The sequence below is a fragment of the Python bivittatus genome, unplaced genomic scaffold (assembly GCF_059951505.1).
Source record: "Python bivittatus isolate LINGU-HERP-01145 unplaced genomic scaffold, Pbiv_v1 ctg000080_np1212, whole genome shotgun sequence".
Taxonomy (NCBI): Eukaryota; Metazoa; Chordata; class Lepidosauria; order Squamata; family Pythonidae; genus Python; species Python bivittatus.
The window spans coordinates 37562264-37583376 of NW_028277035.1; the positions used below are offsets into that span (position 1 = coordinate 37562264).

Sequence of the window (21113 nt, forward strand, 5' to 3'; positions counted from 1 at the left end):
TGAAGCGAACAAAAAACCAAAACCAGAACATCTCTCCTGGACCAGATTTTCAAGATCAGGAAAATAAACACAGTTTACAATTGTAAATGGGATTTGACAAAAATGATAGGCATTCTTGGAATAGAGTCTGTGTCTGTTATACTGAGGATGACCTCTCACCTGCTGGCTTCTTCATTAATGTGCATTCTCATCTTTCATTACCTCATCATTTCAGAACCCAAGTATATACTTGGTCCTGCAAGCTGCAATCTATGTTCAGTGGGGTTCTCTTGGAATAGTTATCTATAAGACACCACTTATCCATTGCTTGTCTTGAAAAAGACAGAATAGTGGCATAATTTAGTGCCATGATATGTAAGCTTGTACACTCCTTTGTGTAAGTCTTTCATTCTGCAAAACACAGGAGATGTTCCTACAAAACTCATTTCCTAAGAACTAGGCTTGGCCAATATGATGAATCAAGAGAACCAGTCAAATTAATGGACAGAGTGAGGTTACCCAGGAAATTTTTCGTCGATTACTGCATTAGCCTTTCCTCTGGTAAGTGCCAGCATTGAATAAGAACTTTGATGGAGTTTTCCTAGAATCATAGTCCAACTCAGTCATCTAGTTCAATTCCCTGCTGGTACAGGATCCACTACAGCATCTCTGACAGATGACCCTCCGGCTTCTGAAGACTTCAGTGAGAGAGAACTCACCACTTCATGTGGCAGCCTATTCTACTGAAAGCCATCAGTCAGAAAGTTCTACCTGATATCTAGCCTGAACCTACAGTACTTCCTTGTAGCTTTAATTCACTGGTTCTGGTTCTGCACTCTGGGGCAATAGAGAATAAGTGCATTCCCTCTTCTATATGACAACCCTTCAGATATCTGAAGGCTGCTATCATATCTCCCCTCAGTCTTCTCTCTTCTGTAGACTAAATGCATCCAGATCCTTTATCTATTCTTCATAAAGGTTGGTTTCTAGACCTCTCACCATCTTGGTTGCCCTCCGCTGAACTTGCTTGTTTGATGATATCTTTTTTGAATTGTGGCACCAGAACTGGATGTGGTATTCCAAATGTGGTCTGATCAGGGCAGAGGAGAGCAAAAAAATTACTTCCCATGATCTGGGAACAGTTTTGTTTGGGAACAATTTGTTAGTTGGTTGTGCTGGCTAGAAATCATGGGATGATATGTTGAAGATGGTTACTCAAGAATGTGAAAATTCTTCTGATTTTGTAGCACGCAGGTCATTGCATTTAGCTAGAGGGAGCTTCAGAAGTTATTTAAACCTTTGTAATGTTTTTCCAGGATGACACTATAACTTTACCAGCTTTCCTTGAATATATAGCAATAATTCTAAGAACCAATATTTATTCACTGCATTCAGTGTCTACATTGCACTAGAACCACAATAAACACCAATTTAATCTCTTAATTAGAACAATACATTTTACATCCAATTTGTTTGAATTCAAATCATTATACCTCTATAGTAGTTCTTACAATTTGACAATCATTTCTTTGTGTAACTTGTAGCACCACCCTACAGCCAGTAGAGGGCATTGTCATTTATCAGCTTTACAAGACAGTTACATATAATAAGAATTTGGATCTCTGAGTGCTTGATTTTGGAGAACCTTTCTAATATACCATTCTCAAAATTCTGAACCAGCAAAGAGAGAGCCTGTCAAAGAAGGCAAAAGAGCTTTTAAAAAAAAAAAAATTCTGGAAGCAAATGAATTAAAATGTGTGCTTTTTCCATTGTCTCCCAAATCTGTGAGAGCCACTTATTTGATCTAGAAATTCAGATGATTAGAGGATGTGGGGAGGGACTGACCATAATTCTAACAACAAAGGAAATGGGGAGACCCAAAACAATCAGGCTCACATAACTGAGTAATTTTTTAAACCTTTTCTTAGCCTCATGAGAGGTGATCAAGGATAAGCAGTCCCATCAAAAGCTTGCCTTAAGGTCTTTCTCCACTACTGAGTTAAGTGCTATCCACCCATCCTTAAATCAGTAGAAAATTATAAAATTGTTGCCCCACTGGCAATTCCTATCCTAAATCTATGGTGACAGCCCTACGATTGTCCCAGTTTTAAGTCACTAGTCATATAGTTACCTGAATTTATTCCAAGATAAAAGGTGAGAAAGGTCACCCTTGACCAAATTGGAATAAAGTGATAATACTACCTTAATCCCAGCACAGCTAAAGATGACTTAAGCTTGTGTCACCCATGGGCTGGAGACAAGATGAAAGAAACATCATGGGGACATAGCAGAGCAAAGAGGCAAAGGGGAAAGAAACTTAGTTACAAATAAGTTCAACTTCTATAAAGCATTGGCTTAAGGTCCAACTGCTTTAGAATTTAGGTTTGGCTCTAGTTCCATCAGTTGAAATTAAACAAGAATGGATCTTTTACTTTACCTACTCTAGTATCTCACAGGTGTGTGAATGTGAAGAGCTGAGACAGTGCAATTTATTTGTAGCTCCTACTCCTTTTTCTCTCATTTCTTTTTACCCCCTCACATGGTCTATTATATGAGGTAGTTAACTCTGCTACTTCTTGGGGGAAGGACAAGAGCAAGACCTGACCTGACCATTGTATACCACAAAATATTAGAAGATTGAACTCCCTGACTAGCACTGAAACTGGCCACTGAGAGGAAGATGGAAAAGTCCCATTCTTCAGGGTTTCAAAGAACAAAGGCATCTGTAGAAGAAATTCCAAGCAAGAATTGTCCTAAGACCGTAGTGTAGAGTAACTCCAGGACCAGCACAGAGGTGCACAACCTGGACCTAAGTCCACCCTGCCACCCTTAGGTGTGATCCCCTCCAGAGACAGCCAATACATTGTGATGATTAATGTGGCAGAAATGAGAAATTATTAAATAATCAGGGAGTTATTATTTAATTCATTTAATGTGAATGTCATCTCTACTTGCATTTCCTTAAGTTGGCCCTCATTTGTTGGGGAGGAGTGTGACCTGTGGCATGTCCCTTGAAGGCCACCTTAGTCCATGGGATTAAAAAAAAAAAAAATTGAACACCCCTGGACTGGAATGAAATGATGAAACAGTCATATCATGGTCTCCTTCCCTCCCTTTCTGTTTTTGTACCAAACCAGAGTCTTTGGCCTCTCAATGTGCTATGTAACAATGAGTGATGTCTCAGCAGAGATAGCAAAGGGATGACCCGAATCGCCGTGAAGGACCCTGTACAAGAGCTCCTCTTTCTCTCGGCGAGCTTGCTCCCTCAGCTGTGTCTCCTTCTCCAGTGCCTCACGAATGGTCAGAAGCTCATCAGACAGTTGCCTATTAAAGCATGGTAAGAATTACAGTTTTAGATCTCACTGTACAGACGGGAAGAGAGAAGCATGCATCGGTTTTCATTACAAGCACTTTGCTACCTCTTTGATATAAACCAGGTGCACAGACTGCACAGCCTAGTGGCCATATTTAGCTTAGCCATATCTTTTTGTGGCCTCCAGAGCCTTACTGAGTGGGGCCAATAATTTTTACTGTTTTTTCCATTGGGGAGGGGTTAGGGGTTATGGAGCAAAATGAGTGCCTGGTTCCTTGCAGATATTTAAGGCACCCATTTTACCCCTTAAAATTGCTGATATTTTGCACCCTCCCCAAAGTACAGGCCTCCAACACTTTTGGAGGGAGGTCCTTGAGGCAACAGAAATGGCAATCCCAGTTAATTCTACACTCAAGAAGTACTGCAGACTCCACTGCAGAGATCAGTAACTTGTGGCTCTTCAAATGTTATTGAATTCCAATTGTCATCAGCCCTAGCCTGGATCTGCACAAGATGATAAGCCATTATTTCCTTTATCATGGTTTCTTGAATAAATCGTTATAAGTCATAAACCATGATCTACAAACCATAGCGGCTGGGGTCATAAAACACTTTAAGACAAAACCAGAGTAATACCATTATGGCTTAAGCCAGTGTTTCTCAACCTCAGCAACTTTCAGAAGTATGGACTTCAACTCCCAGAATTCCCCAGCCAGCATGCTGAAGTCTATACTTCTGAAAGTTGCTGAGGTTGAGAAACACTGGCTTAAGGTATTGCTTGAGCCCAGCTAGTCTATCGATTGGGGAGGAATAATGGAAGGTTGCAGTTTAGAAACACATGGAGGCCACATAGCACTCACCCTGCTCTACTCGGAAAGGGAAGGACAAATTACTGACTGGGGGATAAAAAGGGACACATAAAATATACTTGAAAATAAGCATCTATTTCTTTAAACCACCCAAGAATTTAGTAGTTCCTCACATGTTTGGAATGCTACTTAGTGCAATAGCTACTGTGAGACTTTGGGGAAATAAAAACATTTCCCATGGTCATCAGATTACACTGACACAGAAAAGTGTTCAAACAGGAGTCATCTTTAAGGATTGTTCCTATAGTGAAGATACCACCTTGTCACTGTCATGTGATTCTGCATCCGTACTTGGAGATCTTCATTCTCCTGTTGTAGAATTTTAATTTTCTCTTCAAGCAACAAGTTTGACTCCATCTAAAAAGAGACCAGAAGGGCGAGCAAACCTCAGATACAACAAAGGTACAGCATGCAGAAAGTTTACAGTCATATAACGAAAAAGCAAGGCACAGACCTTTATGGGAATGTGATAATCCTAAACACATTTACATCCTGGAAACTGTACATTTATAAGCGCACTAGTAAAATTCTGGTCTCTATCCTCATATCTGTAGGAAACTGAAGACCATTGCTGGTTGTAGGGTATTTTCCAAATCCTGCACCTTCCAAATGTCTTGAATTACAGTTCCCAACACTAGCATATAACTTAGCAAAAAGACACATGACTTGCAGGGGAGGTCAAAGGGTCCAGATACAATTCCCACCTGCTCCAGTTAAGGCTGGAAAATGCCTATCTGTAACCCCGAAGAACCCCTACCAGTAAAAATAAAACATCTTGAGTATTATCAGTGATCTGACGTAGAGTATTACTAAACATGGCTCAGATCTGCTCACAGAGAAAACTGAGTCCCCTAGTGATCAGTCAACATAATCACAAAATGCTTACCCTGTCCCTTGGTCCTTCCTTCCTGCTTTTGCAGCAGTTGGGAGACTTTGTGCAAACTGGGAACAACTGGCACTGAATCATAGCCCTGTCTTGCACAGGGCAGCCTATGAAGCTATTGGAAGAGGCACCGGGCGGGTTCCTGCTTCTGTTATCCCACTAAGGCAAGAAGGGGTATGGCAGGTTTGCATAAAGGGATCCTAATATGGCCTGTTGGTAAAAGGCTTGCAGTTTACTTTCTTGCTTATTCTGGGGAACAGAAAGAAGGGTTTGTTGTACTACCACAAATCAGAGGGGCAGGATAAGTCATCCCTTTATTGGCTGGTAGATGACTACTGATTGGTTGAGATATTTCTGTGCTTGTCTAATGGCCAGGAAGGGGAAACTGTGAAGGCCTATCAGTGCTCTGTGTACACTGCATATTCATAAACAGATGGAAATGCCCATTCCTGTTGCATCCAAATATCCTAAAACAGGCTTCTCAAGCCATTCTTCATTTTAATTGTGAGACAAGATGAATTGGGGCATGGAACAATTGGTCATTTGGAAAGACCCTTAGGATAAGGCAGTTACCTATATACCTGTCTTTTCATTCCACTGCACCCAGTGGCACAACATTGGAAGAGGCTGTTCCAGACTCTCTCTTTCTTTAAATACAGCAAAGCTCTTTTATTGGTCTTTTCAGTTATACTTAGGATTAATATGAGTAACCCACCATTATTTCCAGGTTCAACAGCTTCTTGTCCAAGCTGTGGATGCGTTCGTTCTTCATCTCAATGACAAAATGCAGACTCTCTAGTTCTTGTTCCCAGAACTGGCTGGGGGTCCCATAATCCTATAAAGATTTTTATTTTAAAAAAGGGAGAAATGTATTTATTTATTTATAGGGGATCTGTTCCTTTTTTCTAGTATAAGTTGCTAAAATGGCTAGCAAAAAGGCATTAACCTTCAACTGGTCCAGAATACAGTGGTGCAAGCAGTAATGGGCAGGCCTTGGTGGCCCATGTAACACCTCTGCTCTACGAGCTGCACTGGTTGCCAATTTGCTTCCGGGTGCGATTCAAGGTGTTGGTTGTTACCTATAAAGGCCTACGTGGCATAGGGTCTGGTTACTTAAGGGACCGCCTGTCTCCCATAGCATCTGCTTGGCTGATTCAATCCTGCAGGGTTGGCACACTCTGGTTTCCTTTGATTAAGCGATGTCATCTATTGGAAGCGCACCTTCTCTGTAGCAGTGCCTGCCCTCTGGAATGAGGTTCCACCACATCCAGATGGCCCCCCACTCTGCTGCTGTTTAGAAGAGCCGTGAAGACCTGGCTCTTTACCTAGGCCTTTGATGAGGGAGAGGGAGACCCCTCACTTCATCGCACATGCCATATTGATTGATTGATTGATTGATTGATTGATTGTGTTTAATTATAATTTCTTTGTTGGTTATTGTGAGCCACCCAGAGTCAATGAGAGTCAGGTGGCATAATAATACAGGTAGTCCTCATTCTGAAGTTACGATGGCTCTGAACAAGTGGTGGTTATGACCAGTCCTTGAAATTCTGGCTGTCCCAGCACCCCTGCGGACACGTGACCGCAATCTGGATGCTTGGCAACCAACTCGCAGTTACGACAGTTGCAGTGTCCTGCAGTCACATGATCGCAATTTGCAAACTTCCCTGCCGGCTTCCCACAAGCAAAGCTGGCAGGGAAGGTTGCAAGTTGCTTGGGTAAGTCTTCCCCACCTGCGCACCCTCCCCTAGCCCTTCTGCTCTTGTGCTGCACCTTGAGGGCCACCTGCACGCCCTTGTGCATCCTCTCCCACCTGGCAGCAGTCACCCCAAGCCCCACTGTGCTGACGCCGTGCATCCCTGCCACCCGCACACCCTCATGCACCCCACAGCAGCAGCTCCCACCTGTCTGCTGGCCTGCTTGCAAGCTGCCTGGGACTTGCAACTTCCCACCGGCTTCCCCACTGACTTTGGTTATTGGAAGCTGGCAGGAAGTTGCGAGAAGGTGCTTGCTTAATGAACTGCAATTTTTGCTTAATGATGGCAATGGGGACTGCAGGGATTGCCGTCACTAAGTGATGTGGTCATGTGACATTGCGCTTTATGACTGCATCACTTAGTGATGGGAATTCCGATCCCAATTACTGTTGTAACTCGAGGACTACCTGTAAACAGTTTCAAGCCCATTAAACCAAGCAGCAATAGGAACTGGAAAAAGTAATTATTCTTATGACCTGATAGTGGGGAATGGCTGCTGAAAGCAAAAGCATATGAATGTCCTCCCCCTCCTTTTTTTTGTATGTTTGGAAGACCCTGCTCTTTGGACCCAATTTCTCTTCACTCTCTGTGAATAAAGCGATCAAGACATCCCACACAGTATAAAGTCACCTGAATGTGCTTTTTATAATCTCTGCTCAGGATTGACTCTTCTACCCGCTTCATTTTCTCCTGAAAGGCCTTCAGCTGGGAACTCAGTTTGTCAATGGTCTCCTGGAGCAGAAAGATGAGACAGATTAAATTAGTCTTACTTTGTGACTCTCACCAGATGTACATATATTTTCCCTGCTTTCCACACTCAGTGCCATAGTACTGGGATGAGTAGATTTCAGCACTGGCTACCTCTTTTTTTATTTTATCAGAACCTCAAAGGTTGATGTTATTGGACAAATCTCCCTTTTGCCATCCCTGATACAGAAGCTATAGCAGTCAGAATGCTAGACAAGTCTCTGTCTCTGGACATTTCTCCACCAGTGATTTAAAGCATATCTAGTAACATCCAGCTATTGTTGTGATGTCACAAGACCTTCCTTGTTACTCTTACATTAGCACGATCATAAGCGGAGGACGCTGGAAGATGCCATAGGTCATTAATTAGGACACTGGTGTTCCCAAACAAGAACAGAACAGCAGCAATAATTTCCTACCTCCACACAGTACCTACCTACCTCCATGGCCCCCATCTCATGAAAGTGCAATATATAATGGAATGATCCAATTTATATCCCCCAACTTGGTGCCCTCAAGAAGTATGGAATTAGAATTCTATAATTACCAGCCAGAGTGGGAAGGCACATTGGGAAAGGACCAGGTGGGGGAATGCCGATGAAAACACAAATCAAAGTCTAGAACTTTTTTATCATTATTAGAGAACTATAATGCTGCTGTGATTTAGTGTATTGTGTCCTATAATTCTCAACAGGTAACTCTTTTCTTTGTAATGGCAGATAGGCAATTGCTTCAAAAGTAATTTATTAAATAATTAGCAGTTAGCAGTTTACATAGTTATTTAAGCAAACTTTGATTTGTCAAATCCATCAGTTCTACTATTAACTATAATCTTCCCAGGCCATATTTCAATCTTTAGTAACACATTTTTCAGTTGTCATGCTTTCAAGAGTACAAACATGTACTTTGTTATAATCAGAGCTCAGAATAGATGCATTTCTCAATAGCTGGATCCAGATTCATTTATCAGATGTGTGTGTGTGTGTGTGTGTGTGTGTGTGTGTGTATAACTAATACCCCACCACAGTCATACACAAACTGTCTTATTTAAACACACACACAAGTAGAGAAATGTGGGCCCATGAGAGGGAAAAAAAACACAAATCCATAGTTGGGCAATACTTTTATTAATACCAAAGAATAATTACAAAAGAGTACAATACGTGTGAAAAAGCTGGGGATGGGAGAAGAAACCGACCAACAAACAATGCTGTGACCAAGAGGCCTGGAACTTAGACTTAGTCTAAAGCTAGACTTTGTAGGTTGAATGAATTCCAACTAGAAGCTGGAATCTTAGGTGGTTTTCTTTATAAGGTATGTATTTATTAAGGCAAATATTTATTGATTGATAATATTTATAATAAATAAATATGTATAAGGTAAATATTAAGGTAGATAGTTATTATTATGGGATAAAACTTTGCAATGTTGTTGACAAAAGAAGTAAGTATCCCCCCACCTTGGGGGGACATTTGATAGAATGGAATTAATAAGAAGTGGGCACAGCTAGAGGTAACTATTATTAGGAGAGAATTAAAAGATGGTGCAGGTCTAAAATGTCAAAATCATGGCCACAACTACACAATCAAAGGCCTATCCTTTTTACATGTGTTGCACACATGACCTACATTACAAAGTGGCAGGGGTTCAATCTTTTGGCTGCCATCTCAACTTTTTTGATCCCTGGTACCATACTACCAAATATGGTAAGCTACCATTTTTAACTTTCTAAAAAGAAAGGACTCTGGAGAGGCCATATGTTGGTTTGTGTTTGTCTGCTTTTGTATTCATATTCTGGTCTTCACAGAGAGCACAAAGTGGCTTAAAATAAGCGGGGGCGGGGGGGGGTTCCCTTATTTTATTCCCACAACAATATCCTGGTGAGGTTGGTTGGGCTGAGATCCTGAATAGCTCAAAGTCACTTGGTGCCCTGCACAGTCCAGGGAGCTTGTGACTCAAGAATGTAATAGTGGTACTTGCATGATGACATTGTTGTGAATCTGTCATCATTTTAGAGTCAACACAGCATGTTATGGATGCCACTCAGTCCAAAACATTTGCACATTTATCAGGGGCAGCTTTAGGCTACAGGTAGTTCTTGCTTAGTGACCACAGAGCCACAGTTGCTTAGCAGAAAATCACAAGACTACGATGGATTTACGATGTCACTTCCCATTTGGTTGTTAAGCAAATCACCATGGTCGTTAAGTGAAACATCATATGACCACAACTTACGATTTTACTTCTGTGTTCTCCATTAACTCTTCCCAAGCAGGTTGGGAAGCATGCAAATGGTGATCACAAGACCATGGGAGGCTGCAATAGTCATAAATGCACACTGGTTGCAAAGTGCCTGAATGGTAATCACATGACCATGGGATGCTGCAAAGGTTGTAAATGCAAGAATTGGTTGCAGAACTATTTTTTTTTACATAGTCATAACTTCAAACAGTTGCTAAATGAGGCAGTCGGTAATGAGAACTACCTATGGCCAAATAGGCACTGGCCTAGGGCACCAAAGCTTAGGGGACACCATTGCCACCCCTCCTTCCAAATCATTCCAAAAATGCAAATCTTTGCAACTGCAGGAGATGGTGCTATCAGTCAATGGGGCCTAGGAGCATTATATACCCTTGAGCCAGCACTGACATTCACACCTATGCACACAAAGCATCCAAACATATACAGGTAGTCCTCAGTTAACTACAGTAATTGGGACTGGGAACTCCGTTGCTAAGTGACGCGGTTGTAAAGTGTGATGTCACATGACCGTCCCGAGTTACAATGGCAGTTCTGGCAGTTCCAGTTGCAGTCATTAGGTGAATCCCGCATGGTTGTTAGGTGCAACATCATGTGATTGCCATTTGCAACCTCCTGCAGGCTTCCCTATTGACTTTGCTTGTCAGAAGTCAGCAGTGAAGGTTGCAAATGGCAATCACATGACTGTGGGATGCTGTGACCATCGTAATTGTGAACCAATTGGTAAATGCCCAAACCATGATCATATGACTGTAGGGACACTGCAACGGCTGCAACCTTGAGGATGGGCTGTAAGTCTCCTTATTCGGTCATAACTTTGAATTGCCACTGTGTTAAGGTTAGGATTAGGCTAAGGGGGCCATGCCATCTTTTCTGGCTTCTTGACATACTGTATTGAATCTGGAGCTTTCTGTTTCCTTGAAGCAGAGAAACTGGTACCTGCAAAGATGCCTGAGATTTTTGATAGGATTCGGTTAAGAACAGCTTCTCTTGATCATGTGCTTTCTGGAGTTCTGCAAGAGAAAGACAAAGCGATAGTCAGAACAAGAGAAAGCACAAGCTCCCTTTTGATGTATTCATGATTCCTCTATATGCGGTGACTGACAAATCACTCTGTTTGAGTCAACTCCAGGAAGCTGATGAAGTAAGCAGACAGAGCATAGGAGGCTGGATGATCAAAGAGCCAGGAGGTACTGAAAAATAGGACGATCCACGTATTAAAATACTGTGCATCTAAAGTGAATATGAACTATCTACAGAGAACAGGAATTGAATAATGGCAAACTGGTTTGGGAATATGTCATACCAGTGATGAGCAAAGGGTTTCCTCCAAGCATCATCAATTTTTAGAGAAATCAGTAGGCATCACTTTCTTTGTAGCAGAATTATGACTAAAAATTTTAGTCATTTTAGAGATGATAAACACTCAGTAGTTAAAAACTGTGCTCGTAAATGTGGTGCTGTTCCTGCCATTCCTTGCTGTGTCTCTGTGGTTATTAATTATGCTGTGGGTATTAATTCAGCCACTTAGCCATCTTTCCTCCTTTGGCATCCTTCCCATAAAATTGGGGAAACATGCTTATTGATTCTGCTGTTTTTAAATAAAGGACAACTATTTGTGATGGATAGGACCAAAAAGGAAAGCACTGAGAGGTAGAAGATCCAACTTGGCAACTTCACTATAGGAGTGTTAGAGCATCAGCATTGAACCCACCAAGAAAAATCCATATTATTACCAACAGTATATGTAAACAGAAGCTTTGTTCTTCTGAATGTCTGCCTTTCAGACAAAGTATTAATACTGCAAGGTAGTGATCCCCAATGTGACACTGTCTAGATGTGAGAAGCTACAGTTACCTTCATTCCCAGCCATCATCTTTGGCTGGGATTTGCCACAGACCCACCTTACACCAACCTGGATGATGATGATGATGATGATGATGATGATGATGATGATGATGATGATGATTTTATCCCACCTTTTTTATATATAACTCAGGCAGGTTACATTGGTGCTTTGTAGAAATCTCATATATACCATAAACATGTTTTAGACTCTTACTTTGAAGTGTTTCCTCCTGTTCTCTCTTCAATATATCATATTTTTCAGAGAATTGTTTACACTGTAAATCCTCCTTCTCTACCTAAAGGGGGGGAGAAAACTATAGCTGTAGATAAATAATAATAATGCATTCTCATCACAAAGCATGCTGCATTATAATCATCCTCCTTTGAAGAGTTTTAAGCAGTTTCCCTCAAACTGCTCTCTTCCAGAAGCATTGGGACTATAGCTCCCAAATATCCAGCTGACTGAAATGGGATTGGCCGGATTAGCATTTTAATTTTATGCAGGTTCACCTATGAATAACCCCAGTGAATTTACATCTGAGTACACTTGCATAGGAACTTGAGTAGGGACCTATGATGTTGGAAGCATTCTTTTCTCCCACTCGAACCTCAGATCAAACAGGTCTGGTAGGCTTTTAAAGTATGAAAAAAAAAAAACATGCCAAAATAGGATCAGTCGCAAAGGGTGTATTTTTATCATGGAAAATTACTTTTATTAGGGAAGCAGTATGGTAGAGAGATAAAGAACCAGACTTTATGGATCAGCAATGATGGAATAATTAGTGTTTAGCTCAAATTCATAGTCAGCCAATAACCTATGGCTATTAAGAATATTTTAGTCTACTATAACTCTTCAGATGGTTGTGAAATTAAATTATGGGAGCAACCCATGTTTGCCATTTTGCTATCTTGAAGGCAGGATACAAAAGCAATAGTTATAACATTACCATTATCTTCAACATTAAATTTAATCTTTATCTATCCCAGGCTGGACAAGAGAGAGATAAAATGATGGATAGAAAGATACTCTGTTGAATATCTAGGATACAAGCCAGGTAGTCTAACCTATTCACATTCATTATTTCATTGGGATTTACTGCTACACAAGCATATTCAAGATGCAATCTCAGCAGAGTTGAGTTGGAATATATTTGCAGTACGTATTTTAACTTAAATATGTAAGGGCCCAAGGAATTAAAGATCAGTAAAGGATAGAATAGAAATCTCAAGATAAGTGTTTTAATTGCATGAACAAAGAATTGCTTCTTCACAGAAATGCACTACTGTATTGAAATGAATCAGAATTCTATATAAGATGACAATCTCTCAAGATAATTTATGGTCACCTCTATTAAAGCTATGATATACATGGCTATAATTAGGCAGTTCACGATCAAATACTAAGAGAAGCAATACAGTAGCAGAATGCAATGCTTTATCACAAAAGTCCTGAAGCAGTTGAGTTGTGTGTTGGTTTGGCATGTCAACTAAATTTTCTTGTACCAAGCCAGAGCAATCAATCCATATGATATGACAGCCATAAACAAATTTTCTTCTGCCTGGCAAGGCATGGTCAACTGGTGAGATACAGTATACCAGATAGAGCCTTATTTGTTACCACAAGATACAGTCAGCTTTACAGGCCAGTTCCTGCAGAACATTAATTCCACCAACAGGACCTTAAGGATGCCCAACTGACCTATCTTGAGGCACACATATGTATGATTCAGCCTTCCTCTCATCCCAGCCCATCACCAAGGTCAGCTAACCAAGTTATTTTTAACCAAGAGATGTTTTCCATATTTTCCCAATGTAAATTTTGTTATTTGCATGTGTCACACTTTGGTGATGATTGAGTTGAGTGGGGATATGGGATCTGCCCACTCCTATTGGCTGCTTTCAGCTGATATGGACATATCCCCTCCCCTCTAGTCTCTACCACAGGATGTTCCTCAGCAGCTGTATTGACAGTCAGGAGGCACTCCCCACCTGCCAACATGTTTTTGACACCTTTGTCAGCGCTGGCTGAGCTGGGAAAAAATCTTCCACTTTAGCCAGCATGACCCCTCATGATCTCCCAACACACCACATGGGAGATCCCATGCAAGGCATGTTGGCAACCATGTTGACAAGCTATGCCATGGCATGTTCACAGATGAGGGTGGGGGTGGGAGTGTTGCTGGGTGAAGCAAGAAAGTTCTTGCCCTGAGATGCTGCTGTCAGCCAACTGTAAGCCAGTTCAGTTTATCAGTTTAACAGATAACACCACCACTCAATGGTGTCAATCTGTTGCAGTGAAAACTACAGTTTTATAGCACCTTAACAACTAAAGAAATGTACTACACCATGATGTTTGTGGACCACAGTTCACTTCATCAGATATATAAACTGTTACAGTGACAGAAGGTGACAGGGACGATATAACACTTCTGCTTCAGGAGCTGCACTGGTTACCAGAAGGCTTCCAGATGCAATTCAAGGTGCTGGTTTAAACCTCTCCATGATATAAGGCCTAGCTACTTGAGGAAGATTTGTCATCAAATGCTGTTGATGCCATTGCTGAGATTATTTGTTCCTGCCACAGTGTTGCAGAATTTGGTTCCTAGCCCTGTATGAGTGTTGTGAAGCCTGCTATTGTCAACATATGACTGCTTTAGGTAGGAACGGTATACACGTATAGCTCATTTTCAGTAATAATGCCCTTATCTCACATGTCTTGGGTGGTAACCATTGTAAATCAGCTAGTTACCAATAGCAGAGGCTGTCCCACAGTCTACTGACACAGAAACCAAATAATACAGCTGTCAACTTTGTCTCCATATTTGCTCAAGCAACACTATCTCAATGCTCTTTGAAGAAAATTAATTCTCCTACCTTTGAACAGCTTCAATTATAGTAGAAAGAAGGAAGTAGGTAAACTTTCCCCAGCTTTGGGAAAACCAGCAGGGATTTCACTTACAGTATCACTTTCAACAGAGAGCGAGAAAATGGGAAGGGCTGGGAAAGAAAATCTGCACTCATTAAATTGGTGAGGTTTCCAATGTACAGGGAGAATTTTTCTTTTTGCTTTTTTAAAGATCTCAAGTACAAATATATGGTTTTCAAAAACGGTGAGTGGAAACCAACTGAAGTAATATACAACAATGGTGTTCATCTTAAAATACAATGGTACTGTACTCAGGTGACACAAAAAGGCGAGTCACCTAAATCTTGAGGTTATATGGTGCCCCCAGGGAATGTATCAGGTGTTTATCTGAATCTGATTACTGCAGAAAACAGAAGAAAAAATTCCAAACTGAAATGAAAATATACATGAACACCTAGTTAGATGTATATTGAATAGGGTAGCTCTAACCTGGAGTTTAATGTCCTGGCTAAGTCTGTGAGTCTCAGCATGGTGAACTTCCTTCAGACAATCTTCCTTTTCCTGCTGTTGTTGCTGGAGTCTTGTGGTCTCATCCATCTGCTTCTCCAGCAGTGCAGCCTTCCTTTTTTCCGCTTCATTGTGCAAATAGTCTACGTTGGCTTATTCAAGGAGAAGGAAGAAAAGAAGAATTACATATAGGTGGCTTTTGTTTCCCTTCTTCTATCTTTGTTGTTACATTACTATTTTTCTCCAGCATTGATTTGAAAGCTCAGTTTGTTATCTGAAAGGGTTTGCGTTCTAGAAATGCATACTACATGCTCTATAAATACAGAAGAGCTTGAATTCTGAAGAAGCTTCTGGGATACCTGACATTGCTAGCAAGACATGGCTTGCTCAGTCATGCACAGTGTTTAGGCTCCCTCTAGAAGATCCCGTTAAAAGCATCAGATATGAACTGGAAGTAACAAATGTTAATTTCTGTACACACATGATTTGCTAGAGGACCTTAAACAAGCTACTCTTTCATACCATTCACAGTGACAGATAGCAATATTGGTCTGTCATGTGGTTATTGGAGGGCTTATTAATGTTATATGCAGTACAGATTATAGAAAGAAGATTACATAAATTTATATCCTGCCAAGGATTAACACTTCCTAAATAGTTCAGAGGGAATATGCAAGGAATGGGCTGCAGGTATTAGTATTGATGGGTCTTTGATCAAACCAACTTATGCCCTTGAATATGGGAGTTCTGTCCTGAGTTCCACTTCTGACCTAAAACCATGGTGGCTGGAAAGGAGATTCTTTAAGATCCCAGATGAATCCAATTAAGATTTATAAATGAAAAAAAAATCTGTTCACTATAGTCTTTTCATTCTTCACCACTGTACAGTATAAGGAACCTGGCTGAGCTGTAACAAGTGCTAAGTGCCATTCATTTAAACAATTGGAATTTGTTTAAATTATTTGGTATTGCTTCTTTGCTGTGCAAGACATGTGTGTTTAAAAGAGCTTTATTTATTGTTTTAGAGCAAAGGATTGGTGCACTATAACATGTGTAAGTCATATGCATTTCACACACTCTGAACTGGTGAAAAATACATGTTTATACTGCAATTATAAACATTCATATTCCATGAGAACAAAACAATTACAGTGTGGATGTATATGGTATAGCTCAAGAGCTAGATAGAAATATTGACTATAATTCTATTACATGCTTCTGCTGATGGAAGTATATTTGTCAGCAGAATGCAGAAGAGTCCAAGTACTCCTTTATATACCCACAAAAATCTACTCTGGAAGGGTGGGGGAAGACCCTCCCAAGCAGATTTGTGATCCTGAATGCCTAAACCCATGGCTTATTTTAACAAATGACAATGTACTTGCAGACTGATCTTCCCTGTGTGTAGAAGTGCAAACTTGAGTAATGGGTTCAGTTTTCTCCCCACCTCCTGCCATTTCTTTTCTCTCCATGGTAGCTGTAAGAACTCTGCTAAGTCTTTACAGTAATAACTTTGGAGCAGAAGCCCTGGGTCCCATTCAACAAAGTGATTAGAACGGCCTCTGAATGTAGCCCATTTGAAAGAAAATGCAAGCATTAGTACAAATAGCCAACAAGACAGGGAAGGCATAACACTGTCACTCCAGAACCTAAAATTATTTAAATGTACCAACATGTACTGTAATGGTTCTCTGAGCAGTTCTTTGGATCCCTCCAAGCTCTTTAATCCCTCTTGGAAGCTTACCACTCCCAAAGATTGCTTATTTCCCCTAATGATTGATTGGGTTGGAATTATCTAGGGAATTTCCAGCCAGCCCATCTGCCAAAGCTTTTGAACACTGAGAATGTTTATCCTCACTTTAAATAATGTAATTAAAGTCAATAAATAAACCTACCTATGGCAAGAAATATCAGAATAGGCTACCATCATGGTAGCACACAAACCTGGACCAATATCTTACCCATCTGAGCTCATATGAAACCATTTTCTCAAACAGATTTTACACCAAAATTATATTTAGGATACACATGAGATTATTTTAAGGATATGCTGCTGCCATTACTTTGCTGCCTACAGACAGGTACACCAGTCATTGTTGGTACTTTCCATTGTATACAGCAAGCTACCGAAGAGACTGTATTAGGCTACGTCCCACTACATGCAAGAAGACTGACATATATTAACAATCTCCTGTGCACGCATCATGTCCTGGATCGCAGATCAGATGTACACAGTCAGCTTACTATAGATGGAATCCATCTGCAAGCACTCCTTTCCACAAGATCCACATTTCTGTGTCCATATTAGGGCAAAGCCTTTCTTAGGTCATCATCAAGCTCACGAAAATGTACAAGTTATCTCTCAGCTTCTGCGAATGCCTAATGCAAACCTGGGATATCTAGTTTGCAAAGCTATTTATATGCTATTTATATGTGGAAATGTTAACAGAGCACTTGGTATAAGACAGACAATTCCATGCCAGATATTTCCCCAGAATTTAAAGCACAATTTGGTTTCCTTGAACCTGTGAATTATAAATGCACCACAAGCGGCACTGGAACAAACTGGGAAAGGGAGAATACAATGGAAGGAAACAGTCAAAGCCAATTCATGCACAGCTTGCTGAACTAAAGAATAGTTAGTTGCATAAGGTTTTCTCAGCAATTTGAGGAAGAAGGAGGGTTTAAGCTAGGAACGTTGAGATTAATAGGTTACTGGGTCTGAAATACCCACATTCTTGCAAATAACTACTTGTTTGCAGAGATGAGAGTGCACAGCTATTCAGGAACATGAAGGAGTGGATGATTGCCAAGTCTTCACATATTCCTTAGTGTCATTTCTCCTTCTATCCAAGTACATAATTATGATGCTGGACACCACATTGTTCACATTTAGCAAACAACCAAAGGCTCCCAAATTACTTTTATTTATTATTATAGGCTGTAGACACAGAGGGAGATGTTTTCTATGATTGCAATTCCCAGATGATATATTAAGAGCCACCAATGACTTTCTGAATAGGAGGCATCTTTAGATAATGGGTGAGGGTACAAAGCAATGGGCTATCTACATTATGCGGAGCAAATGTGGTTAGAACAAAACTTATTTGGTAAAATCTCTTGATCACATTTAGAAACAAATGCTTTATGTCCCTGGGGTATCTTTCAGTCATTACTTTGGTTGTTAATACTCCCTAAATTCCATCTGAAGTAAGACAGTATCCCTGTGCTGCTTGATATTAAGGAGAGTTGGCATTCTAGTGATGCTAAGGATATGAGTCCTTGGTGTCTCAATAAATATTTATGCATAATAGCTGCAGTTCTACATTTTCTAATACAACTCACAGTCCATTGTCTGTAAAGAGGGACCATTCAAGAGAAACATGTTTGGATAGGAGGGGTTGGTAGACCCTTTTCACCACCATGTCCCTTTATTCTGCAAGTCCTCCATGCTGAGTTGAGGGTCCAATAAGGCTTCATGGGAGGGACTATGGGGAAAAGCAGGGATGTGAGTGAAGAAGTTGGCTCAGTGCTATCTCCCATCTTCTACTTTTTAGCATGGAAGGAGGATATTTGAGGGCATAATATATTTGAAGGCTTGGGTATTTGGAGATCATAATAAACTTCACCTGGTTTATGAAAGCCTAGTTTATTCCATACTTTTTCTCCATATACCCGAGATTCACAGAAGCAGCTGTGCTTGATCGTATACTGTATAACATACAGTATATATCAGGAACTCAAAGATGTGACCAGCAACAATATTTCAGACTACAGCAGCATTTTTTTCAACCTCAGCAGCTGCACAGTGGCTGCCAGACCTACTAGGCACAAATGGCTTTTTAAAATTCTCCATTCAATTTCTGGCAGAGAAATTGGGTGGACAATTTCTCCAAATTTCTCTAGGGAAGAAGTCATCCAATAATTACTAAGAGGCAGAACTCCTGTTAGCAATAAAATAGCATCACCACTGAAAAAGCCCATGGAGGATTTCCCTAATGATATTTTTCCTTGGGATTTAACTGGAGTGTGGGAAGCCATGGAGATCACTGGAGAGAAGATTGCATAATGTACACACATCTTTAGCTAACTCATAACTGAATAAATGCAGGAATATCATATTCTATTCATGACAATTTTACCAAAATCCTCTTCTCCTTTGAGAACAATTTTTCTTTCATCAAATTGAATGAGTTGGAAGGGGGGGAAAAGGTAAGTTCTGTGCTCAACACTTATACCCATCAAGAGCTGGTTCTCATATTTCTCCATACAAATTCATCTCCAAAAATAATAGGAACTATCTATGTATAGCCCCTATTTTTATAAAAACAAAAGCATCCTTTGGTGATTTTTGAAATGGAAGATCATCAAGATGATTAATCTGTACCTTCAGTCTTCAGTGCTATCAGTTCACAGGAAAGTTGTCCGCTGTTACACTGAGTTTTTATTTCTTTCTGTACAAAAGATACAAACAGAAGAATAAGTTACTGTAGGGAGGAGGAGGAGGGCACAAAGACAAAGACTTGACAGAATCAGGTCATTTTGGTGAAATTTTGATGCTGGCCAGTATGGGATATTTCTGTGAGTCCTCCTAACAACAAATTATTCAACTGTGGCATAGTTCACAGTTCCTCAGATTGGCCATCAACTCCTGTCCTATTTAAGTACTGCCCTTATCTACCATCTTGTGAGATCAATCATATTTTCTGGGTGTGCTATCATTGCTGCCACAGGAAAAGAGTGTGTGTGAGGTAGGGCGGGATGGGGTGGGGGAGAACAGTCCACCAGGCAGTTGCTAAAAGTTAAGGCTTGTCCACCACATATAAGAAATTACTTGGTACATACCTAGCCCATCATTTTGAAAAATAACTGCTCAGTTTTGCCATGGGATCTAGGCAGAATGTATACTGTTTATTTATAAAACATTCTATTGTTCATGGTAGAGTATCTGTTTCCTGACAGGAAATGCTAGAATTTTCCCATAAGGAAACAGCATAGCCTTGGAGTTCCCCTACCATCAGATAGATCATGAGCAAAGTTTACCTACAGATTTATCACAGGTAAAATAAATTTGGCTTAACCTGCTAAGTCTTGGAATTTCCTAAAGAAGGAGACATCACCTACTTCTTAATATCAGGGAGAAAGGCTTCCAGCTCACTGGTAAACAGCATGTCAAAGATTCCACATTCAATATCTGGCATCTGTGAAAGTCTGTGAAAGACTCCCTGATAGTCAGTTTCAGCCACATACTTAGGCTAAAAGTAGCTGAGATGCACCATTGTCTGAATCAGGACTGTAAGAAATTGTCTATTACTATGAACATCTTTGCCATGACTTAAAATAATGTTCACTTTAATTGTGACAGATTAAAGCATTGCACAGCATCTCATAGCTGTGACATGGCATTGGATATCTTTGGTTTCCCTCACCAGTTATCATGCCATCCATATCTCTTACATTATACTATCAGGATAAATATTTTGTTTCTCCAAAATGCAAATACATTTTTAAAAATGAATGTATATATATATTTTTAAATGGACTATTCACACATGAAACAAAAAATACTGTCTGCATCAGATAGAAGCAGATTACAACAGCAGACCTCATTCTGCCCTGACCTGCCCACGTTCATTTTGTATTGTACATCTTGTACATATGACTAAGTTGCTTTTCTCCATTTTGCCTCTGCTTGATCATGTCTCAGGTACAATGAAGAATCCATAACTTATCTTTATTAACATACTGTCAGAGGCCAAAAGAACAGCACACAGAAAATTTGTGATAACATTGGACTACTACAATGTGCTGTACATGGAGCTACCCTTGAAAAGCATTTGGAAGCTTCAACTAGTGCAGAATGGAGCTGTATAGATACTAGATGGTGCTGGTTTCTTGGCACATGCAACACTACTACTTTGTGAGCTGCATTGGCTGCCAGTGTGCTTCTGGGTGCAATTCAAGGTGCTGGTTGTCACCTTTAAAGCCCTTCATGGCTTGGGACCAGGTTACTTGAGGGACTATCTTTCCCCAGGTATTTCTACTCGTCCGATCCAGTCTAGCAGGATGGGTATGCTCTGGGTCC

At 40.4% G+C, this 21113-nt stretch overlaps 1 protein-coding gene across 1 annotated transcript in view; it reads right to left on the reverse strand.

The window, feature by feature from the left end:
- Window positions 1-1341: 1341 nt before the first annotated feature.
- The window catches only part of CCDC69 (coiled-coil domain containing 69), a 35681-nt gene continuing 15909 nt past the window's right edge, over window positions 1342-21113 (reverse strand). Inside the window, exons 2-9 of the mRNA XM_007430061.4 lie at window positions 19416-19482; window positions 15011-15180; window positions 11870-11951; window positions 10747-10820; window positions 7432-7533; window positions 5760-5879; window positions 4421-4518; window positions 1342-3303 (exon numbers count right to left, since the gene is read on the reverse strand). Of these exons, the coding sequence (XP_007430123.1) occupies window positions 3138-3303; window positions 4421-4518; window positions 5760-5879; window positions 7432-7533; window positions 10747-10820; window positions 11870-11951; window positions 15011-15180; window positions 19416-19482 (879 nt within the window). The 3' untranslated portion in view covers window positions 1342-3137. The remainder of the gene's footprint in view (window positions 3304-4420; window positions 4519-5759; window positions 5880-7431; window positions 7534-10746; window positions 10821-11869; window positions 11952-15010; window positions 15181-19415; window positions 19483-21113) is intronic.